Genomic DNA, 25,560 nt, shown 5'->3' with positions numbered 1-25,560 from the left:
GGGCAGATTTTCCCACGTTTTAGATATGTTAATAGTGGCCATCAAGTTGGAGGTGGGTCCTGACCCTGGAGCCTTTCCCTTTCTTTAACAGGGCTTTGCTTATCTCTGCTTGGCTCCTTGGGGGGATATTTAGTTATTTACTCCCAAAGGGCAATTTCATCTTTCGCACTTCCCTTTTTCCATATAGTGGGAAAGGGGCATAAACCTCTTTTGCTACCCACCCATCAAGACCCGTGAAAAGATGAACATTGGTTTCTAAATATTATTTTTGCTCCCATAACTTACTTCATTTCTCTGAGGCCCTCCTTCTCTCCTCCCCTTTCTGTTTCTTTTGCAAATGGAAACTCTAGCTTTTACAAGGGAAGCTGGGTTGGGCTGGGGTCTCCTTTGGCTAAACAACACATGTCTAGGGGATGGGGGTCCAGACTGTGAGAAGAATGGGCTTGCCTTTCTCTTCTCTCCTTCCTCTCTGGTTTCTTACCCCTTCCCCTCTCTATTTTATCCCATTCCCTTTCTGGTCTTCTGTATTCTCTATGTCTAGTTCTCTACAGTCGTTTCCTCTCCACTAATCTATTAAAGGTTCTGCCTCCCAACTTCCTGTCTGCCCTGCCATCTTTATGAAAAGGTGGTGTGCCTGACCAAATAGGATGCAAATGAATCCTACCTACATATAAATACAATGTTCTCCAATGGTACAAATAATTTCTGAAAACATATGACAACGTGGTGTTTAGGATGGTCTGCTCTAGAATGTTTCTCAAAGCGCAGTCTGAGGATTCCAGAATAATCTGGGAGTTTTGTTAAAAACATTCCTGGGTCGCATCACAGACCCACTAAATCAGAATCTCTGGGGCTGAGGCCCAGGAATAGGCATCATTTTTAACATGCTCCTCTGATGATTCTCATACGCACTTCAGTTTCAGAAACTTTAGCTGGACCTCTGGCTGAGACTCCAGGTAGAATTGGAGAAGGAATGGACTGAGGGCTCTAATACTTTCTCTTCCTTGTGAGCCCAATGCCAGGTTTCTTCAAAACTCCAAGGGGAGAACTGGATGCATCTGTCTTCTCTGAAGTCATGATTCCAAAATGCTTATTCTCAGTATACCAACTTTCTTTTCCTTCCCAGAATTCTAAAAGCTGACTCTCAAGATCATTGATTCCCAAGAAGTGCACAAAACATCCATAACAGAGCAAGAAGACAATTTCGAACCTCTACTTGTCTATAATATACATTTTAATATAACCCTTTTAAAATTCTAATTTTGTGTATTATAAGATGCTTATTAATGAGATTCATGTATTTAATTTATAAATAGTAGAAATATATATATTTGGGAGTTTTACTGATAGAGTTGCAGTCAAAAAAGTTTGGAGCACATTACTCTAGAATCTAGACTACATGTCGAGGTCAGGAACTTTATTATTAACGAAGTGTATTGAAATATAGCATCTATAATGTGCACAAATAAGTGCACAGCCTGGAGAACAGCCTTGTATAACTAGCACCCGGAAGTTGATTATTACCAGCATCCCACTTACCCTCATCTACCCCTTCCCAAAATAACCACTCTCCTGACTTCCAGGAATTTCATATAAATGGAACCATGCTATATGTTTTCTTTAGTGTTTGGCTTCTTTTGCTCAACATTACAAATGTAGGATTCACTTACATGTAGCAATAGTTTGTTCAATTGCAAAGTATAGCATTTTCCACTTAATGATTAATGATGACATATTTAATTAATGTACTTTACTGTTGATGGAAATTGGGTTGTTTTCAGTTTGGGTCTATTATGAATAGTGCTGCTACGAACATTGTATATGTCTTTCAATGAACATATGAACACCTCTCACTTGGGGCTTTACCTAGGAGGGGAATTGATTAGTCATACATAGAGGATGCTATGTTCAGCTTTGCTAAATATCAAGTTTTCCAGTGGGCTCCCACCAGCAGTGTGTGAGTTCCAGGTGCATCATATTCTCACCAATACGTGGTATTTTCCATTTTGTTTTTACATTTATTACCTGGTGAGTATATACTGTTAAATTCTTATGATTTTGATTTGCTTTTCTTGATGATTAATGAAGTTAATCTCTTAATGTTATTGGCCATTTGGTTATCTTCTTTTGTGAAAAGACTATTCAAATCTTTTGCCCTTTTTTCTACCACGTTATCCATTTTTTTCTTTTGGATCTATGGGAATTCTTTATACATGCTGCCATAATCACCTCTTTATCCTCAGGCCCAGCACATTGTCCATTTTATATCATGTGCTTAATAGTTCTTAGGTTGTTGTTGAATGATTTAGCACACATGGTGGGGAAAAATACCCTTGTCAAATGAATAAGGCCTTTATTTACTTTTTGTTGATTATTTGGTTTACATTAACAGTTTAACTGAGGCATAATTTACATACCGAAAGCTTACTTGTTTTTAAGTGTGCAATTGGATGATTTCCTGAGTTGTGCAACCATTACCACAACCCAATTTTAAAACATTGTCATCACCCCCAAAAGAAAGCTTATGTTTTTATTTATTCCCTAATACCAGCTCCAGACCCCAGGAAACTGCTAATATATTTACAATAGTCTCTTATATTTTGCCTTTTCTGGACATTTCATATAAATGCAGTCATACAATATGTAGCCTTTTGTGTCTGGCTTCTTTCATTTAGCATAATGTCTTCGAAGTTCATCCATGTTGTTGCATGTGTCCATTCCTTTTCACGGCTGAGTGATTATTCTGTTACATGGTTATACCATGTCTTGTCTATCTGCTTACTGACTAATAGACATTTGGATTATTTCTACCTTTTGGCAACTATAAACAGTGTTGCTATGAACATTCACTACAAGTTTTTGTGTAACCATTTGTTTTCATTTCTCTTAGGTAGATACCTAGGAGGGAATTGCTGCGTCATATGGCACATGTTCACCTTTTAAGAAACTAAAACTCGCATACATCTCTGCCATCCAAAGGCTGATGATGGAAAGTCATAGAAGGCTGTGTTGGATAGAAAAGAAATATCTGCCAGCACATAATTATCAAATGCACAGCATTGAGAGAAAGCTAAGAAAGAGAGACTAAAGCCTGCTCTTAGGAGTTTACAGTCTAATCCAGACTGTAACACATGTGTTTATAGAATTACTTGGCAATATGGAAAATCAGAATAAGAACAGGGGTCCAGACAATCTATGCAGAATGGATTCAGGAAGTGTTGAATGCCTACTTTTTGCAAGACTTAATGTTAAGCTTTAAGAGGGATAAATGGAAATTTAAAACAAACATGCTATACCTCCCTTGAGTTACTAAGAGTCTAGTCAATAAAATAAGACTTAGTTATTAAATAGTTAAAGATTCAAATAAAAGTTCAAGATAGTAATAGCAGATCAAGGAGGAGAATGGCAAACGGGAAAACAGATAAGGGAGAAACTCATTTTTCCTTCAAGATCTTGTGAGAAAACAGAAACTCAGAGTGTTACTTTAAAATTTTTTGGCATTCCAAAGATGTAAGAGTTTACACTTCTATTATTGCTCTGGAAATCTTAGTTCAAAAAGAAGTGTTAGATAATAAATAACCAGCGTCATTGGACTAGACAGATATTAATTGCTACTATTTGAGTACTTAATGTGCCTACCATTGCTCTAGTTTACATTTTTACTCACTTAATTCTTTTAATAATTCTATGATATAAATATTATCGTTTTCTTTTAATGATAAGAAAAATGAGGCTCAGAGAGATTAAGTAAATTATCCAAAGGCACCCAGCTAGAAAGTGGTAAAACTGAGGTTTGGATATAGGGAGTCCAGAGCCTACACATTTAACCACCTCGAGTCCCATATTCCAGCGATTGGACTTAGTCTCCTATCATAGATGTGGAAATAAACACAAGGGTCTTAGGGGGTTTGTCTGAGGTTACTTCATTGACAGATCAGGGACAGGAGTTCCACTGACTGCTAGTCCAGTCTTCTATCAAGACTGATGTTGGGTATCACCAGAGAGCCCTTTCTTAAGATACAATTTGTAAATGAGCTACAAGGATACACTTTTCCTGACTCTGGCAGGATGGACTAAAGGAAGAAGCACTTAAATACAATAAACAGATCTGAGTTCAAAGCTTCATTCTGCTGTTGATCGACCATGTAATAGGCAAGTCATACCCCCTGAGTCCAGTTTTTCTACCTATAAACTGCGGGTAATAACCACACCAGGATTATAGAAATGAAATGAAAAAAATTGAAGCAATCGACAGCTGTTACTAATTTTGGCGTCGCAGAACTGTTTGGGGTTGGTGATTTGGAGCTGAAGTGTATTGGATGCTGTATAGGCTGAGATTTTTTCTCAAGTCCATACTGGATCACAGTTTGGTCAGAGGCACCATGGAGGACTCTGGGTGGCAGAAAAGCTCTGGATCTGCTATCTTAACTTGAGCTGGGCCATATCATCAGATATAAAACCTGAGATCAGCCTGCTAATGTGACTACATTGAATTTATTGAATTCACCGATACAGTGAATTTTAGTCCTTCTAAAGGCTTGATCAGGTCAATTACTTTTGGTGACTTTTCTACAAAGAATGTTGCAGCTCTACATTAAGGGACTCTTGGTGGTGACTATGGGTAATTTTTTCCCCATGTTTCAAGCCAAGCAAGGGTTTGTGAATTTGCAATGGATGGAATATTATAAACAATCTGCATTTGTCAACTTGCCCATGGCAAGAGACCAAACTGAGACTGCGCAGGTGAGATGGCTTAAATGCAGAATATGGCTCAAAAGTGATTCTCAAAGCTTGGGTGGGCCTGGGCATAGGCCTATTTTAAAGTTACTCAGGTGATTCTACTGTGCAGCCAGGTTTGAGAACCACTGATTCAAAGCACAGAAAGATATGCAAGATCTTAAGGCTCTTGTAGCCCAGCCTGACTGGTTTTACAAAGGGCATCTAGGCAAACACAGAGATGAGGCCAGGGGAGGTATAGTGGAGGGCCTGCAATGCACAGGCTGAGAAGTTTCTACTTAAATAGGTAATAGGAAGTCATAGAAGGTTATTGAGCAGGATATAAGGATAGGTAGTTAGAAGTATACAGAGAGATTAAAGTGTCCAGCTATTTATAGCTTAGGAAATGGACTTTAAGTTTTCCTACAGAGTAGGTTAATGAAAGAAACCCAGTTTTCTTTTACTCCTATATCATCAGTTCAAGATCAGTTTCCTTCAGCACCCAAGTCCACTGGTCCCATGAGAGTAGAGACTTTTCCAAATGATCTCTGTAGGTACCCGGCACATTGCATGGAATGTGGTAGCCTCCCATGAATGTTTGTTGATTAGTAATTGAGTGTAGACTCCTCGGCCTGGCCCATCTCGATTTCAGGAGAATTGGTACCCTCAGCCAGCACCCGCTTTGCATGCAAAGTGGTGGAGGCTGTTTCCTTCACCTTTCTCCTTTCCTTCATTTATCTTCATGGGCCTGCTTCCAATTCAGCCTACTCCAACTCCATCGCCTTCCCGGTCGGTCCCTCCTATGCAACACGCTGCCACCCGGCTTCCCGGCTTAGTCGCCAAGCTTCAAACCTGTCTTGCACCCACTGTTCAGTTTCCGGTGAGTCAAGTTCAACCCCAGGTTCAGTGACGGCGCACACACATTCCCTTACGGGGACCTCGGAGGGGGCGCTCACCGCCTTCAGCCACCAGACCAACAAAACAGGCACGGAGGGGCGTTTCTATCCCAGAGGCCCTCAGTGGTGGGGTGTGAATGGGGAGACCCCTCCCCAGTGATCTGCCCCCTAGGCGAGCGAGCGCCCAGCCCTCAACAGGCGTGGCTGCTCTGGTCCAGCCCCCGCCCCGCCCCCCTCGCCGCGGAGGAAGCCCCGGCTCGGCCACCCGGCCACCAACCCCGCTCCACGTATGCTGGGCCACTCCCTCGCCGCGGAGCCCGGCGGAGGGTGATGCTCCAGATCCCACCTCCCCAGGGAGCTGCGCATTTCCGCGCGCCAGGGCGTCCCCAGCTCCGGCCGGCCCTTGCGGCGGCAGCCCGCGTTCCGCGTCCGCGGGAAGTTGTCTCTCGAGCCCGCGGCTCCTCGGTCTCCTCCCCCTGAGCCCCGCCCCTCTCGCCCGCCCAGAGCTGGGATCTGCCAGCTGCCCGACCCGGGGGCGTCGCCGCTTGCTCTCCGAAGCCAGCGAGTCTCCAATTCTCTGCGCGGAGCGCACGCCCCCCGCCTGCCCGGGGATCCCCGCACACCCCCCGAGACGGCGCGCGCCCAGAGCGCGGGAGCCCGGAGCGCTGCTGGGCGCCTGGGATCCCGCGGAGCCGCTGCCCAGCCCGCGGGGCTCGGCAGAGATGCAGGCTGCGCTGTGAGCCAGGGCGCCAAGGCCATGTCCGGCGCCCGCTGCCGGACCCTGTACCCCTTCTCCGGGGAGCGGCACGGGCAGGGGCTGCGCTTCGCCGCGGGCGAGCTGATCACGCTGCTGCAGGTCCCGGACGGCGGCTGGTGGGAAGGCGAGAAGGAGGACGGACTCCGCGGCTGGTTCCCAGCGAGCTATGTGCAGTTGCTGGAGGTAAGGGACGAGGCCGGGGGCTGGGAGACCCGAGGCTCCTGTCCTCGGCGCGCTCGCAGACCTGTTGCCTGCACGGGGGATGCCGGAGCCATCTCTGTCCATAGGGCGCCCCGAGGCAACCGCTGAGCGTCCTAACCGTAGTTCCGCGCTCCTGGGGGCGGCGAAGGCAGCCGGCGCCCCCCAGGGCGTGGGCAACGCGGGATCACCCCCCGAGCGCCCCTCTTGCGGGGCCTCCCGAGCACATCGTGGAGCCCTGAGAAAGCGAGAACTTGTTGCTTGTTTGAGTTCTGGAGCGGGCGGGTGCCTTCCGGGCAGTGGCTGGGGCCGGCAAAGGGCTGCAGAGTCTTGCGGTCTAGGGAAGACGCACGGAGTATCAGGGATCGGAAGAGTGGCACCTATTCTGCCGCACAGCCCCGTGTCTCCACTTGGGAGCCCGGAACCCGCCGACGTGTGGACGGTCTTGCTGCCCTGGGTCAGGCTGCTTGGCCGCCTCGGAGACGCCCACTTGCTGGTCAGCTGAGCCTGACTGGCCACCAGCGGGAGCCCCCGTCAGCAGGCTTGACCTAGGGGTGCCAAAGCCCCCGCCAGCACTCCCTTCTTTTCAGAACCTGAAAGTGGCTTGTTCCTGGGCCTCTGGCCTGGCCCCAGGGCTATCGGGGACCTACTGAGCCAAGTCAGCTGGCCGTTTATTGTCTAGGTGACAGTTGGGAGGCCTCTCTGTCCTCTAATCACTGAGCTAGCTCATGGTCACAGCCTGAGAGTGGGATCCCAAGTTTCTAAAGTCCTGTGTCTGTTTGTGACCCTACAGGACATATTCTATAGTAAAAGGCTGCCTGACACCGGGATTATTGTATAGATTACATGTGTGGTTACCACAATTGTGTAAGTATACAGAACCGTTGTAAAATGCTGCCCAAATCATGGAGACTGAACTTATTTATAATTTAACCCCTGACCTACTTCACAAAGAACAAAGTAGCAAAATTCGACTGAAAATGCTCCAGTGTAACTCGGAAGTCGAGAAAGGAAGGAAAGGAAGGAAGGAAGAAGGTGAAATGATGATAGGGTGAGTTTCCCCGAAAAGTATCCTGTGGAAACATTATCAAAAATAGAGCCTGGCCTCATAAAGGTACATTATGTTTTTTTCAGGTTCAGAGGAAAACAATAAAATCCCTCCTAAACGAATCACCTAGTAGCATTTGAGCAAAGTTTAGGCTGGAAGGTGCTTTCGTGGGCTGGCGGCAGGCAGCGTATGGTCCCTAACCCTCTTGGTTCTGTATTTTGAGAACCTATGAGTGAAGAAGAGGCTCAGGTGTGTTTCTCAGCTTTCCCAGTTTCTTACTTGAAATTGGGATGTGAAAGAAAGCAAGTGTATTTTTCTGAAGACCTGGCGCCTCCTTTTTTTCTAGCTCCAAAGCCTTGAGAAAGACTCCTATTTTAGAGTTCCTCTGGTGGCCACACTTTTCGAGGAAATACCGATGTGGAAATTTGGCTGTCAGATGTCTGTCTGGTGCGGAGTGTCCCTGGCTGGACTCAGCCGGCTGTATTTGGGTGGGTGTGAAGCTGGTGGGTTTATAGGCTGTGTTAGCAAGAGTGGAATGGCTCTCTCTGCATTTCTTAGTGGGGGAAAGGGAGGGTGGACCAGATTCAGGGAACAAGCTGAGTGATCAGCTGGGACAGTCTTGGGTGTGTCAGTCACATTCTATGGCATAGACATACTTAGGAAATCTCTGATGCCTAAGGGGCTTTCTTTCGGATGACTCCCACCTGGTGACCTGCAACAAAAGTGGCATCTGTGTAAGCAGGGCTGCTGAGAGGAGCTTCCATTTGTTGAGTACCTACTAGGTGCTAGGCATAGTACATGCACTGTCACCAATTCCCCTGACAGCTCTGAGCACCAGCCCTCATTTTAAAGCAGGTGAACTGAATTTGAGAGAGGTGAAGGAAATTGCCCAAGGAGTAATGCTTGCAACTTTGGTTAGCAGCTCAGATGGTCAATATTACCCTGTGCCTGTCTTTCTTTTAAACATGATAGCCTGGGCTCAATTGTGTTATAAGGCCAGTGAGGGAAGGGTATGGATCCATGTGGGAAAAGGAAAGTGTAGCCCCTGAGGTCAGCATGGTGGTGACAGCATCCCTAAGGGGCGGCTGAAATATTGGGGCTAAAATGAGGACAGCTGCTCCTTCCCACTTGGAGCATCTCTCCTGCTAATCCCGAAGTTTGATTTCACTCAGAGCCAGCTGGCTTTCACACAGGTGGAGGCAGGGGGGCCTGAGCCCTGAGGCTCTTCGGGACCCAGGGTGTTGGGGTTTCATCAGAGGGGATGGTAGCTCTGGCCCTTTTTGTCCGTGAGCCTCGTCTGTGAGCAGGCTGGATCTCAAGGCTGAGGACTGGGCAGGGATGGAGGCCATGCAAGCCCTTGGGATGGGGTGAGTCCTCAAATACAGATGCACTTTGTGGAGAATGCATTGCTCCCAAGGGAGTCACTCGTGGTGGACTGGCCAGCATATGGAAACACGAGTCCAGGGGAACACCAGCCAGGTGTTCATCAAAGCTGACAGTGCAGAAATGAGGAGGCCGGAGAAGGGGCCCATCGGTCCTGGAGGCAGTGAACCTCATAGGATGTCTGCCAAAGGGCTGCCTGACACTGAGCTTGCTGGGGGCTGAGCTTTTGGAAGGCCAGAGGAGCCACTGGGGACACCAGTACAGACAGAATGGATGATACCAGCCTCCTGGGGGAGGAGTGGGTTGGTGGCTGCACAGCTGAGAATGGCACCTCCACTGTAACTCCCACCCCAGTGTACCTTTTGCTTTCTGGTGGAGTGATACCGGGAAACCCCATCTTGATGGAAAATAGTGCTAGGGGTCGAGAGTAGTATGAGCAAAATGGACACTCTTCAAGAATTTCTTCCTTGTTTATATGAAAAAAGGGGAACTGAGAGCCCAAGCTTTGTGGGAAGCATACCCTATGGAGGGGAGTTGAGAGCTAACTCTGAGAGAGCTGGCAGATCTGCCCTGGCAGCCAGCCAGTCCCTAGGGAGATGTCAGTTAGGTAGATTTCGATCCTGGTTCCTAGGGAAATCTTTGGTCAAGACTCCTAGGGCAACTTTTAGGAAAACCTCACCTCAGGCAGAGAAGTGTGGAAGGCCCTGGTGGGACCAATGGCTAGCCCCAAGGATCCTGGCTGTTCAAGGCATGGGGCAGCCTCCCAGCGACTGCCAGGGAGAGGAACCAGCTCCTCCCAGGAAAGGGAGGAGGCCTAATAGATAAGACCCACAGCTGCTGCCTATGAGACATAAAAGTCTTTAGATAAAAGCAGCCTGAAAAATCTTTCTTGAGGATCTTTTCAGCCATGAAGAGGGAGAGGAGTCGAGAATTCTAACATTTGAGATACATGGTTGAGGAGGAGCTGTGATGGAGACCTGAGACAGGGCTGGAGTCTGCAGAAGCACATTCTGTGGGCTCCAAGCCAGGCCTGAGATCACCTCCATAGTCTTGGGGGCCCTGTAGGGGAGGAGATTTCCACCAGACTTCTGGGGTACATGGAGGCTGAGAAATAGCTTCTGGGAAAGGTAGATGGAGGAAGGAGCCCAGAAGAGCTGGGGAGTCAAACATGGTCCAATGACTGGACAGGTTCAGTAGCTGGAGAGCCAAACCCTGGCCCAGGAATTACTTATGGACTGCTCTTACCTTGAATGGAGAGAAGAAATCAGGGACCTGGAAGATACTGTAAGGCAGCGGTCCCCTACCTTTTTGGCACCAGGGACTTGTGCTCCTATGAGAATCTAATGCCTGATGATCTGAGGTGGAGCTGAGGTGGTGATGCTAGCTCTGTAGAGCTGCTGCAAATACAGATGAAGCTTCCCTTGCTTACCAGCCACTTACTTCCTGCTGTACGGCCCACTTCCTAACTGGCTGCAGACCTTAGTGGTCTGGCCTGGGGCTTGGGAATCCCTGCTGTAAGGCATCTGGAAAAACTACCAGAGCTTTTGGGAAATAATTCTGGGGGTTAATAAGATTGGAATGCAAACACAACAGAGCTTTCCTTGATATACATGCTGTTCTTAGAATCCATGATCTGGCTGTAAGGTCTGGACCTCAGAGATACTAACAGAATGTGATGCTGTTTGCCAGTGGAACTAGACAGTTGCAGAGGGTCACTCTTGAACTTGATCGCCTTCTCTCTACCTTCTCTTCTCTCATTTTTGGGTTCATGTGATTGTCCTGCAGGAGTTCACAAGGTGTGGCTGTGGCAGAGAGATGTGGAGCTGCAGGAGTGGGCTGTGCTATGGATAATTAAGGAATGATGTCTTATTTCTTGCTGAGTAACAAGCCACCCCAAAACTTAGTGTCAGCTAGGTGGTTCTTTTGCTGGTCTGTGTTGGCATCTCCCTTGCATTCGTAGGCAGTTGGAGACTGGGACTGGAGTCCTGGAGGCTCATCTGGGCTGGAACCTCCAAAATGCATCTTCACTCAACATGTCTGGTGCCTTGGTATTTTTCCGTGTGTCTTTTTTCTCTGTGTGGTGTCTTATCCTCTAGGGCCTTTGCATGTGGCCTTTCTCTTCAGCAGAGCAGTTGAAGTTTTTACATGGGGATTCACATCCAAGAACACAAGTTGAAATTGTCAGTTCTTCATCTCAGAACTGTCACATCACTTCTGGCACATTCTATTGGTAAAGTGAGTTATAGGACCAGTCTAGATTCATTGTGGGAAAGAGGTGCATACAGGTGTAGATATTGGGAGAGCAGGTTCATTGAGGGCCATTTTGTAGACCAGCTAACTCAGAAGGGTGGGGAGAACACACCTGAGAAAGATGATCCATTACAGAGAAGCAGTGCCAGGCCAAACAGAAGAGAGAGCCCCCAGAAGGAGATAAAATGCGGGAGATTTGGCCATTCTACCTCGCCATCTTTGGAGGATATATGTTTTTGCAAGATGCCTTGGATTTCTTTATAAAGGCCACATGATAAATGATGCAGCTGAATTCGAAACCTGATTTTCCTGTCCCTAAAGCCTGGGTCAGTCCACTGCCATTGACATACCAGTCCAGCATTTTCAGGTCGGAGCTATTTGGTGCTGGTTATTAATAGACAGCGTATCTGAGTTGTCCGACATCTAGTAGAGGCTTGATATATTACACAAATTGATTTTAATACAGGGCATTTTTTTCTGTAATGTGAAAATTGCCTAAAATGGGCGTGGCCTTGTCCCTCTTGCCAATAGTTTTTAAGGCGGTCTTCAGCTCTGTTCACAAAAGGTGTAATTAGGGCTGGTGGTTTGTTGAGTATGTAATTGTGGTGGAAAAGACCAAGGTGCTGCTTCCAGCAACTTCACTGTCATCCTGCCCTTTGATTGGGGGCTGTGGCCACATTTGTAGCTCTGAATGTCTGCAAACCTACCTTCCCCCCCCGCCGCCCCCCACTGTCCGCCTCTGCTCAGGAAGACTCTGTCCCCTCTTCACTGCTGTGGTGCTGGTCAGGTGACCTCACCACAGGGCTTCAAAGCAGTAGGCAGGGCTTATGGATTTGGACATGTTCTTAAAAGTTCCCTTAGCAACAAGTCGGCAGGAATCCCTGACATCTGTTAACCACCATGTGAATCTCTGCAGGTCATTACTACATAGAAACGTGAATGAGATGCTGACCTTCTTGTACTCTTCTCAGCCTAAAAAAGCCCAGCTCTTCTCTGATAGCCTGGTCAACTTCATCTCTGATCATGGATGCTAGGCCCCACTTCACTGGTGAAAGAAAATGTTTGGTAAACCAGGAAGCCTTGTTTTTATGTAAGGTATTAGGGTTTTTGTCAGGCCACTCCAGGGGACATTGTTCTCCCAGCTTGCTCCCTTATTACTCACAGCAGCAAGGTGACACATGACAAGCTTTCTAACAGAATGTTAGGACTGATCCCCTACACTTAATTGCAAAATTATTATATTCTTCTCTCCCTATAATGACAAAGGTGTTTGTCCCTATGGAGAGAAGTAGAAATGGTGGCCAGCAGGTGGGTTTGGCTTGTCTTTTGGTAGACCAGAGCATGGGGTAACATTGTGGAGGTTTAGTTGTAACAAGTGTATGAATTCTGTGAGGTTTCTGTGGACACATAAGAGGACTCATCCACCTCTTTCACATTTAGTGTCTTCCCTATCTACCATCTGATAAATATTTGTTTTTTTAGGTTAATTTTCTGGTTCATTGTATTTGTCTCACTTTTTGAGCTGGTATCCAGATTCGATCCCCAGGTACTCAAATCTCACATGTCCAAACTAAACTCAATCTCTTTCTTCCTTTCACTGCCTTCTAACCCCACCCTCCACACCGGAGTGTTTGTCATCACCTTCTGTCTGTTTACATCACCTGACATTGTCTCTTCTTCCCACTTCCTTTAAGTTAGCAAGCCTGTCTGTTCTCCCTCAGAAACATTTCTCAAAGCCTCCTCCTTAACTTGTGTTGGAAAACTTTTCCTGTAAAGGTCTAGGAAACATTTCAGGCTATGCAGGCCAAGAGGCAAAATCAAGTTGTAGCTGCGTCACTGTGATTTGTAGTATGCCAGAGGCTGTGAGAAGCCGTGAGGCAATGAGAAGCCCTGAGAGTGGGCGTATGGTCTCTGTCATAGCTACTCAGGTCTGCCCTTGGAGCGTGAAAGCAACCAAAGATGATCCCCAAATTAATGGGTGTGGTTGTGTTCCAATAAAACTTTGTTTATGGACACTAAAGTTTGAATTTGTTTTAATTGTCATGTGCCATGAATTATTATTCCTTTTTTGCTTTGTTTTCAACCATTTAAAGATGTCAAAGCCATTCTTAGCTTATGGGCTGTATGTAGTTTGCCAATCCCTGTTCAAAAGTTGATCATTCAGTTATTCAGCAATTCCTGATTGAGTGCCTATGATGGGCTGTGAGCACTGTTGTAGATGCTAGAGGTGAAGCAGTGAAGACACAGAAAAGTTTACCTTTTAGTTGGGAAGATGGTAAACTAGCAAAAAAATAATAATTTTGAAGTAATATGGGGCCAATAAAATGGTACTGTGATGGAGTGGGGGAGTGCAGGAAGGGGTTTGGTAAGACTGTCAGAGAAGCCTTCTCTAAGGAGGTGATATTTGAGCAGAGATCTAAATGATGCACAGGGGCCAGCCATGTCAGTATCTCAGGAGAAATCATTTGAGGCAGAAGGCACTTCAAATACAAATAACCCTGAAGAGAGGAGTATGTTTGATATACTTGAGAGAACCAGAATATTCTAGAATGGTTGGAGAGTGGTGAACAGGGTAGGAGAGGTTGAGATGGGACAGAGAGGGAGGCAGGTAAATTGGATAGAGACCACACATACCCCAATATATGTAACTTCTATTTTTCTATAGGAATTTAATTTGAGTCCCTACTCTGCATGGTGGAAGAAATGTACTGTCAAGTAATATGGGATTTCTTGCCCTTTCCCCAGATCTGCACTTATATTCTGGGGGACTTAACTAAAAAACATCATTCTAAGGGTCCAGCTGCTCCTCGATGTCATTTGGGCATCTGCTGAGCTTTCCTCCCACTGTGTGGGTCTCTTTGCCTATCCACGCAATTGCCAGCGACAGTCTCCTGTCTGTAAGATCTCTCCATCTGGAGCTCTCTCCTCAGCAATTTTTGGGAGGACAGGTATCATTCTCTAACATTGTTTAAGGCTTCTTCTGCCTTCACTGGTTCTGGGAGTGGAGGGTGGAAGGTGAAGAGAAGAAAGTCCTGATTTGTGGCTTTTGCCAGTTTCGGGGGTGTAAATGTTTTCTACCATGGCTAATTTCAAGCTAGTAATGTTTTTTTTTTTAATTGACTATATTTGACATCATTGGGTAAAGTTAAGGTGTACAATGTGTTAATCTGATACACTTATACATGTAACATTATTACCATTGTAGCAATATTTAGCACCTCTATCACATTACATAATTACTCCCCCCGCCACCGCCCCATTTTTTAGTGTTTGGTAGGTAGTTTCCAAGCATAGCAGAAAATCTTTGGTTTGATTGAAGTGTGGAGAATGGGTTTGAAGAGGACAAGAAGGGAAGCCAAGAGACTAGTCGGAAGCTCAGAGTATGGTGGTGGAAGCGAGATGGTGAGAAGTGGATGGATTGAAATATATTTGCAGGTCACGTCAAAAGGACCTGGTGGCAGATGAACTGGAGGGCAAGGGGCCTCACCTCTTGCAGATCATTTGGGATGCGCTTTTCCCTACTGGATTTTCCTCTTCTGTGAATTGTTCATTCTGTCACCAGAGACCTTTTCCTTAAAAAAATGATGTAAAAAGCAAATAAAAATTGGGGAAATGTCAATATCTTTAATGCAGAAAATGCTTTTATAAATTATTTAAAAAATAAAAACAAACACATCAGTATAAGAATGAGCAAAGAATTTGTATAGATACTTGATAATAAAAGATATACAAAGTCATCAGCATATTAAGTCTCACTAGTAATCAAAGAATTGCAGATTTTAAAAAAGATAACTTTATAGCTTTAATGAAAACTGTCAAAAAAAAAAAAGAATGAGTATTGGTAAGGGTATAGGAAAATTATCATGTGCTCCTTGGAGGGTATATCTTAAAAGCCTTACTAGCATACATGCCCTCTGATCCAGCAATTGGACTTTTAAAAATTTGGACTCATGAAGCACCTGATAGATGAGCTGTAAGAATGCCCATTGCAGCATTCTTTCTAATAGAATGTAAATTGGCCACAGTTTAACTGCCCACCAAGAGGAATTGGTTAAAATAAGGTTCACCTGTGCCTAGTGCAGGCTCAGACGTGCAGAAGAGGCTTAATCACTATAATGATGCTGAATTTTAAAAGTAAAAACTTTTGGTCAATGATGCTAAGTATTTTCATGGAATTAGCATAGTTCAGATTTCACCTGTGACAAGGCAAAAAGAGATGGTATGTCCAGGAGAGTGTTGCTTTTTAAAAGCAGGGACCATGTGTGCCTTGCATTCTGTAAGTATCCTTTTGTAGAAAGAACAGGTTGAAGAAATACTTGCTGGCCCAGGGCCAAGTTCTTTTAAATATCCTCAGTAACAGCAAATCTTTGTCTTTAGAAGGGTGGATTTGATTTTTTTTTTTTTTTGGAAACAGCTAAAATTCATTTGGAGCCAAGTCTGGTGTGTCTGTACGTGTGACTATCTGTCTATCACCTTATTGCAAAAAGAATTTAAAGCAGCTTACTAAAATGCATATGCTACAATAAGATAAAAGCATAAATATGTGAGGAAATCTGAGGGAAAGAGAAAATAAGATAACTATTGAGGAGAAGTCTGAAGAGTGAAGAGGGAGATTGAGTTAAGTAAGTTAAACTTAACTCAGGATTTACAAAGAGATCCTACCCTCGGGTAATGATGAGTTTGAGCAGTTCTCAGTGGGGAGTAACGAAAATTCTAGAAATGGTGACATTATGGATGTATGTGCTGTATCAGCCAGGATGGGTTAGGATATGTTGCCATAACAAGCAACTCCCAAATGGGCAGTGGTTAAAATAACATAGTTTCACTTCTTCCTCATGCTGCAAGTCTGTTGCGAATTGGTTTGGGGCTGTGAGACCTCCAGGACCCGGAATGATGGAGCAACCACTATCTGGAATCTTTAAGTGGGAAGGAAAATGCGATCCTACTATGTGCTCAGAATGAGCAAAGGAGCAGGCTGAATATATGCAGACAGCTCTGTTGCCCACCACATGTGCACCCACTTGAGGGATGTCCTTATTTCTGGTCTATTTCATTCGCACTATTTTATGGCCATACCTAGAGCAGTGCTTCTCAAACTAATTTCAGTGCTTCTAGAGCAAAGCTTCTCAAAATGAATTCCCTGGATCTTATTGGTTGCAAATTCTGACTCAGTAGGTCTGGGATGAGGCCAGGGATCCTGCATGTCTGACCAGCTTCCACTGCTGCAAGAACTTAAAGCCACAGTGCAGGCCTCAGCAGATGTCCTTAGCAGTTGAGAGCCAGGATGAACACTTACCATTCTCTGAAATCAGCTCTCCCCTCTTCCAAGCTATCCTTGCATCTAGCATGTTGTGGGGCACACCAGTAGGTAGTTGCCTGGTACTTGGCCTGATCTCAGATTTCCTAGGATTTTTTTTTCTTTCCAGTAAATACGTGTCACAACTTTTGGTTCAACAAAATCCACTATTTCTATTTGAGTACCTACTGTGTGCTCTGAGCTCCTCAAGATATAGAGCCAAGGTTAGCAGCTCTTCTTTGGGAGCCCTTGGGGATGTACTGTCCTTCCAGGGTGACTCTGGCAGGTGACCTCTCTAAAAGACTTCAGTTTCACACTCGTTCTGTAGGAATGAAAGCCATTCCAGACATTTGGCATCCATTGTTCTTTCTCAGATGCCTTAATTCCTCCTCCCTTCTCATTTGCTTGTCATGCACAGAGAACTCCAGGATTAGTCAACAAAAAACTAATTAAGTTATAAAAACTCTTTAGAGATGGTACTTAAAAAATTCTACAGAAATAAGCCCTTGTTCTAATTTAATCATGACAGAGGATCCTTATTTTAGCAGTGGCTCATGGAAGAGTGTCATTGAGGCATTTGTTTTTGATTCATAATATAATTTAGAAATAGAAATAGGAACTTTAAGTCTACTATTCTCATTTAGAGGGTGTTTTATTGATAAATAGCTACAAGCCTTTGTTGTGCTTTGAGTGAAAAACTGTTGAGTTTTTGATAATCAAGGACATACTCAACACAAACTCTAATCTGGCACTCAGTCTAATATTTCTATATTATTAGAGAAGGTTTCTCATTCCTGGGGCCTGTCTTCTGGTGTGGGCACAAAGAATCTGCCTGAATGGCATCACAACATCACTGCAGGGCATCAAGGCTGGCGCTTCTCAGACAGTAATGTACATGCAAATTCATGGGTCTCGTTAAAATACAGTTTCTGATTCAATAGGTCTGGGGTGGGGGCCAAGACTCTGCATTATCTTACTGACTCTCATGCAATGCTGATGCTATTGGTCTTTGGGCTACAATTTTAGGAGCAGAGCATTTTAGTACTCTAAAAGAGTTTTTAAGTTCACAAGTCATGATTAAATCCTGGAATTAGGTTGGATTTCATTTACTTTCTTTTTTTTAAAAAAAAGTAGATTATATGAGGTTATACAGGGTCATGGAAAGAACACAGGTTTTGGAATTAGACCTTTCTCTGAGTCTTTTTAATTTGAGGACAGAGATACGGAGGTGGTAAAAAGGTAGGAGGGGTAGGTGGCAACTGGTGTTATTTTCCCAGAGGGGTCCCTTGATCACGGGGTGGAGGTGGGGCTCGGGAATGCTTTACTGGGTCCAGGACCAGGAACTGGCTATGGAGGAAGAAAGGCTGGAGAGCAGAGTGGGGAGTGAGTGACATGAATGCAGCAGGCTCAGTGTCTTGACTGCAGTGTGAACATGATGGCAGAGAGAGCGAGCGAGCCTGGGATGGACTTGCCAGATGGACTTGCCAGATAGAAGACTATGCAGCAGGGACGGGGCCTCCACATCTCAAGGCACTTCATTGGTTCCGAGGGGTTGCTGGATGCCTGTGTGGTTTGGTTTGTGGGCTGAAACGTGAGCCCTGCAGCTAACCCCCGTGTGGACTGCTCAGCCCATGTCCAAGGGTGGGGTGGAACCTCGCTCCATGTGGGCTGCAGCGTGCACTGCAAGTGTGGCAGTTCTGGGTTCAAATCCTGGCTCAGCCCCTGCTACCTGTGAGACCCCGGGCAAGTTACAGAATCTAAGTTTCATAGGGCTCCGGTGAGAGTAGCTGGTGCCTTGTACACACTCTTGTTAACGGAGTGTACATCCCACATGTTCTGGGGATCATGCCAAGTTGAATGCTGAGAGCTGCCTCAGGCTTCTATTGAGGGACTGCTGGGGTCGGAGAAACCTTTTTCCATGGACTCCTCTGAGGTCACAGTGCAAGACTGGTTGCTGCAGCATTGTGGTCAAGGCCTTCTGACCTGTGGGCACAGATCCCTGGGGAATCTTATTAAATGCAGATTCAGATTCAGAAGGTCTGGGTGGGCCTGAGAGCCTGGATTTCTAACAAGCTCCCAGGAGATACTGCTGCTGGTGGTGTTGGGCCCACACTTTGAGACGTAGATTGTAGAGCACTTTTGAGGGGCATTTCAGGCCACAGGTCCTACTAGTTAAAGCAATAAAGCTGGCCAGTTCCAGTTTATTTAGAACTGCTATGTGATGGTTGCTACTGCTCAGGCTGGGCTAATTAGTCTTAATTGCTTCTTACCTGGGCCTGATGGGTCTCTGGCTGCCCTGAGCTCCCAGAAGAAGCTCTCCTTGTAATGAGGAAAAGGCTGTTTGTTGGGAGAGGTGAAATGCAAAAGGCTGCTAAAGGGCTTAAGCATTTTTCATTTTCCCTTGGTCCTGGAGCAAAGGAAAGGTTTATTTCAAGGGACTGGGTGGAAATTCTTTTTTGATTTATTTTATTTATTTATTTAATTTTATTAAAGTATAGTTGACGTACTATATTAGTTTCAGGTGTATAACATAGTGATTTGACATATTCCTTACGATGTGATCACAATAAGTCTAGTAACCATCTGTCATCATACAAAGTTATTACAATAATATTGACTTTTTCTCCTATGCTATACACATTACATCCCCGTGACTTTTTTTTTCACTTATATGTGGAATCTAAGAAAACAAATGAACAAATAAAACAGAAACAGGACTCATAGATACAGAGAACAAACTGATGGTTGCCAGAGGGGAGAAGGGAGGGGAGTGGGGGGGATGGATATAGAGGGCGAAGGGGAATAAGAAGTACAGTTACAAGGAAATTCTCTTTTTAAAGTGTCATGGGGCTCAGAAGCTAACGTTCTAGGGCTGGAAACTGGACATGGTGTTAGCCCCGCAAAACAGGCATCTCCACAGTCCCTTGGCTGAGCCCTCAGGTCTGTACTGCTCTGGAACTGACCTCTCTCTTCTCTTGCCTGGATTACTGCCCTGGCCCCTAACAGTGGCCATCTCTTTTATCCTTCGGAGATGTCCATTCTCCAAAGCATCGCTGCAATGACCTTTCTAGCCAGTTTGATCTCACAACACTCCTGTTGAAGACTTTTCGTAGGTTTTCATTGCCTTTACAATATAACATGCCTTAGCTTCATCTACGAGGCCCTTCGTGACCTGGCCTCTGCCTACTTCTCCAGCTGCGTTTTTAGCCATTTTTTCACATGCGTAATGCTATCAAAAGCACATGGAACTACCTAATTCTGGGATGGCAACTCTGCTTTCTCTTGCTGTGTCCTAGCACATGCTGTTTCTTCTCTCTGAAGTAACCTTCCTCCCCCATCCTTTCTTTTAATCCCATTCCCTTTTTATTTAACAGCTCTGTTGAGATATAATGCACATACCATTGACAGCATGCAATTCAGTGTTTTTTAAGCATATTCATTAAGTTGTACAACCAATATCTTGATCATTTTTAAGACATTTTCATTGCCCCTTATCCCATTAGTAGTCACTCTGTGTTTCTTCCCAACCACTCTAGCCCCCAGACAACCACTAATTTGTCTCTATAGATTTGCCTATTCTGGACATTTCATATAAATGGAATAATATAATCTGTAGCCTTTTATGACTGGCTTCTCTCACTTAGCATAATTTTTAAGGTTTATCCATGTCTTAGTATCTATCAGCACTTCATTTCTTTTTATGGCCAAATAATATTGTATTATATGACTATTTGCCACATTTTATCCATTTATCAGTTGATGGACATTTGGGTTGTTTCTTATTTTTGGCCATTGCGAGTATTGCTCCTATGAATGTTTGTATACATGTTTTGTGTGGATATATGTTTTCATTTCTCTTGGGTATATACTTAGGAGTGGAATTGCTGGGTGATATGGCAACTCTATGTTTAATAATTTGAGAAACTGCCAGACTGTTTTCCAAAGTGGCTGCACCATTTTACAATATCATCAGCAATGTATGAGAGTTCCAATTTCTCCATATCCTCATCGAGACTTGTTATTATCTGTCTTTTTAATTATAGCCATGCTAGTGGTTGTGAAGGGGTATCTCACTGTGGTTTTGGTATGTACTTCTCTGATGACTAATAATTTTGAGCATCTCTTCATGTGCTTATCAGTGAGCTGTATGTCTTCGGAGAAATGCCTATTCAAATTCTTTGCCCATTTTTGATCGGATTACTCATTTCTTTGCTATGGTGTCTTTTTCTTTTTTCTTTTTAGCTAGAGTAACTTGTTCTCATTACTTGGTTTTGGTGTTAATCTCTTGAGAAGACTGCTGACACAGCACCCCCTGCATCCTTCTAGATGTCTTACATTCACTCCACTATATGGGAATTCTCTCTTGCTCTTAATACATTGTTGATTTTTTGAGGTCAAGGATTGGGTTTCTGATCTTTATAGATTCAGTGCATGGGGCACAACCAAGCAGAGGCACTCAATTAAAAATAATGGACCATAGTTTAGTAATTTCAGCTATGGTGCTGATGAATACAAGATTCTAGGTTTGCCACCCATGATAGTTATTTGGTTTCACGTGGGAAAAAACATAATAGAGTTTGCAGAGTGACACTCTTATACAATCTCTACCTAGGCATCTTATACATTCAGACTATGACAACAAGACAGATTGAGGAAGACAGTGTGCACTACTCAGACCAAACATCCTCCCTGTGGGAGCAAAGAACTTGGATTGCATGAAGTAGGATTGTTACTTTGTATATAAGGTCAGTAGACTATTATTATTTCCTGCTGGAGAGAAACACAGGAGTTGGGGAAATCAACCTGCCTTGGGACTGTTTGATTACTGGGTCACTTCTTCTGGAATCCTGGAGTGGGAGTGTTCTCAGTGTGTAGGCAATCTGGTGTAATGGTGTTTAGAGCTTAGCAGACCTGGGTTTGGATGCTGTCTGTATGAGATTGTTGATACATTGCTTTCATGACCTTGGGCCTCAGTTTCCATAGCTTTAAAAGGGGGATAACAAGGTCCACATCAGAGGATCACTTGAAAGTTAGAGTTGTCACCTTTAACAGAAATGCTCCACAGAGAGCCTGGTGTCAGTGCTCAGTACATGCTGGCGGCTGCTGTGGTTCCATGTTTGTTTCCTATCCATCATTCAGAATGCCGGCCATTATTATTTGCTTTTTCTTAGGAAAAGAAACCTGCTACCCTGAGAGTCACTCCAGACATCTTGGTCATAATTTCTGGTGGTGACTTTGTCTTTCTGCCTCTTGTCACCTCAACTCAGTTTGCATATTCGTTCTTCCAAGAGTCTTTCTGTAAGGTTTAGCATCATCATTGAAGACGTGTTTGCCCAAGGAAGTCAAGGCCCTTCTGTGGATAGGTCTTCAGCTTTGTCGTGGTTTATTTAGCCCAGAAACAAACCAGAAAATCCTTTGTCAAAACATCACAGTTGTCTGAATCTCCTCCCATCTGGATCCTTCTTGGATGTGACCAAGATGAGAATCTTAACTACAAGTAGTAAGTAAGGGGAATCTTATCTTAGAGCACGTGGCAGATAAACCAGACTGCAAACACAGATTTTTTTCTGCAGAAGATTGCATCCAGAGGCCTTTGAGACACCCATGGGCCAGTTACTGCTCAGAGTGCCGGTCAATGCACACCCCACATTTGGGATCACAGGACCTGTGGATGTATTTTCAAGTTGATGTGTTTTGTGACATGGCAAAGGGAACATTGATTCTTTCAGCCAGCCAGCTGCTGAATTTTCGAGCACCATTGTATGTTCTTTGAGGGTAGGAGAGGATACCACAGTACAGTAGTGGGAAACTATGTTGTACCCCAGTTCCCATCTGCCCTGACCGTATAATCTGATCTTGTTGTGGTGTGGCTTTTCCAAAGGGGTCTGTTTGCTACTCCGGCCCTGTGACTAGTGCATGCTGATTAGGAATTTGGGATCAGAGAGACAGTGAGCTGGGGTTTGTGAGTGTTTAGTGGGGTAGTAAACTTATGAGGCCTGATCTGTGTGTGTCTTTAAGGATCGCTATGGTGGGTGTGGCCACAGAGATCCTGATAAACTTTAGAATTTCAGATGGACTTCCTCTGTGTCACCCAGGAGAAAATAGCCAGAATGAGAATATAGTCAGGCTTCTTCTCTGTGTAGAGTCATCCCAGTATATTTGGTGGGTGGGGAGCCCTGCCAGTTGGGAGATGTTGGGAGTGGGGTTTGCCAAAGGCATTACGAGGCACTCCAGGAGGACAGTAGAGCCAGCTGTGGCCTGAGCCTTCCTGACTAGGCCCCCGGCCCAAGAGGACAGCATGCTGGAGCGTGAACGGAAGGCAGGGGGTCGGGTTTGCCGGAAGTCTTGGACTCACAGGCCTGCTGTTCATTGATGTTGGCTTCAGGCGGTGTGGACCCAAGAGCTGCTGCTCTTCCGGCTGCACACACCTTCCTTGGACTGTGGTGTAGGCCCTTGATCACTCCCATTCCTTTCTAGAGTGACTCCAGGGGACTCCTGGAAAGCCCTAGGGCTTTGTGGGACAGAAATTCTCCTTATAATGTGATGCTAGAGTCTCACATTCCTCTCTGTCCATCAGCATTGCTCTAGGGGGTGCCAAGCGCAGCACCCTTCTGGTTTGTTTTTGGATCGCTTGCCAGAGGGTGGTTGGGGTGCTTTGTTCCTTTAGCTGGCTGGTCTGCTTTATTATTAGTCTTGGGGAAATGATTTCTTCGAGGAGCAGTAGAAGGTGTAAATTATGCTTCACTGAAAATCAGCAAGACTATATATATTCAGTTAGAGCTGCAAGTGTCTTGCAAATGAGGACTGATGTGAGATGCCAGCAAGTTGGAAAGGGTTATTACAATGCAGACATGCAGCTGGCATGATTGATAATCACAGAGTCCCCTGTACTTGGTTTTCTCATGGTTTATGGGGGGGAGGAAGAGCAACGGTTGTTGTTGGAGGGCCGTACCCCTAGCGAGAGGGCTGGAGAGAGGCAATTTGAAGGTATCAGACATCCTCCTGGGAATGGGCAAGTTTTCTGTTCTAACCTGATCCTTGGTAAATATTTCTTGTATTTCCACTGAGCCAGGAATTCCAGGTTTAGGGCTGGTGTCTCCACTTTCACCCTAGTCTCACATGGCCGTCCATGGTATCCTTGTAAAACCTGGATCCCAAAGAATCATCTCCAGTGGCTCCCCTTTGCCCCAAGTGTAAAGGCACTCCTTGTCAGGGTTGACGGGCCTGCACAAACTATGCTTGGCCTCCGTCCCTGGCCTCCTCACTTGTCCTGTCCTAGCACACATCTTTACGCCTTTGTGCCTTTGCAGAGCCACTGCCTCTGACTGGAGTCCCTTCCCCCTCATGCCTGTCTAGGGAATGATAATCCTCATCCAGACCCAGGCCAAGTATGGCCTTTGATGTCTCCCCATTCTTCCTCTGGCTTCTATAGGGCACCCCGCTCTGTTATGGCACATACCGCATTGGACCACAATGACTTGTTTATAGGACTGCTTCCCCGCACTGTACTCTTAGTTTCTCCAGGGCAGGAAATCTGCTTCATAAATCTCTGTAACTGCCCTGGCCTGGTGCAGTGCTTGGCATCTATGAGGTCTGGCTCAGTAAGTATTTGATGGCTGTTTGGATGAATGGTTGAATTAAAGAGGATAAAAGGAGAGCTTGCCTTAGAGAATTAGGCACATCTTGCTCTGATTTTGGTGTATGGCGTAACCAGCCTTTCTCCAAAAAGGTGTGAATGGCCATGTCATGAGGGCAGAAGAGGTGTAGCCAGGTCAGCTCAGAGACCTGACATCAGCATCCTGGAGAACAAGGCCCTTTGCGCCACAGGACAGGACACTCAGGATGAAAGATGAGTAGGTATTGCATGGACTGGTCTTCTCTCCCTGTCCTGCTTCTCAGTGGGGCTGCAACAGGGACAGTGGGTGTAGTTAGACTGTGGATAGTCGTCAGGACCCCTGGCCTCTAACTGTAGGACCACCTACCCCACACACCTCTTGGTTCTTTGACCTTATAAAATTAATTTAAAATCTCTGACTTTCAGTTTCTTCATCTATCCAAAATGATGTGACAGCCATTCTTCTGCTGCCTGAGGTTAACTGGAAGGGTTTTCAAGGTGACAGTGGATGTGAGCACACTTTAAAATTTAGCGATGAGCTGATGACAAGTGCAAGGCCTGTTTTGAGAGGCTGTGTAGAAAGTGGTGGGAAGGCCTGTACTCATGGACCTAGCTGTCTGACTCTCCCTGGCAGCCTTGTCCCAACTGCTGAGCCCTCTGCTATGGTGGTCCTTTCTCCACTGGACCCTTTTAACTTGCTTCTGAAGCCACTTCCTTGTCCCCTGCTTGAGCGATTAAAAAAGCTATTGAAGTTTTTGGCCCAGACAAACTTGAATCATTTGGAGTAAGACCTCAGTCAGCCACATCACCTTCTTGTCCTTCTCTGTGGCCTTCATTTGAACCCCTCTGAGGCACCAGATGTGTTCTAGACTCTGAGGATGGAGCAGAGAACGAGAGTCGGGTCAAGATTCATGGGTCTCTGTGGTCAGGGGGCTTCAGTGTCCGTGGGGAACCAGGTGAGTGGCCAGGGAAGTGTGGCCAGGGAAGTATGCCTAGTGTAATGATGGGCCCTGGGAGGCAGTCCAGAGTGATGAGAGTACTGGGGACCTGTGATGTGTCCTCCTCAAAATTCACATGTTGAGGTCCTAACCCCCAGTACCTCAGAATGTTACTATATTTGGAGATAAGGTCTTTAAAAAGATTTAAATTACGTTAAAATGAGGTTATATGGATATGTTTATAAGAAGAGATTAGGACACAGACACAGAGGGAAGATCACATGAAAACACAGGGAGAAGGCAGCCATCTGCAAGCCAAGGAGAGAGGCCTCAGAGGAAACCAAACCTACTGACACCTTGATCTCGGACTTCTAGCCTTCAGAGCTGTGAGAAAAATAGATTATTGATGTTTAAGTCCCCCCAAAGTACTATGGTACTTTGTTCTGGCAGACTGAGCTGACTC

General features: G+C 45.3%; 1 protein-coding gene across 1 annotated transcript in view; it reads left to right on the top strand.

The window, feature by feature from the left end:
- The first annotated feature begins 6,170 nt into the window (after positions 1–6,170).
- Positions 6,171–25,560, top strand: part of GAS7 (growth arrest specific 7) — a 205,879-nt gene continuing 186,489 nt past the window's right edge. Inside the window, exon 1 of the mRNA XM_023529945.1 lies at positions 6,171–6,552. Coding sequence (XP_023385713.1) covers positions 6,370–6,552 — 183 coding nt within the window. The 5' untranslated portion in view covers positions 6,171–6,369. The remainder of the gene's footprint in view (positions 6,553–25,560) is intronic.

This window comes from Pteropus vampyrus, unplaced genomic scaffold, assembly GCF_000151845.1.
Source record: "Pteropus vampyrus isolate Shadow unplaced genomic scaffold, Pvam_2.0 Scaffold44, whole genome shotgun sequence".
NCBI classification, from domain to species: Eukaryota; Metazoa; Chordata; class Mammalia; order Chiroptera; family Pteropodidae; genus Pteropus; species Pteropus vampyrus.
The sequence above is the reverse complement of the archived record's forward strand: the minus strand, read 5'-3'. Positions and strand labels throughout refer to the sequence as shown.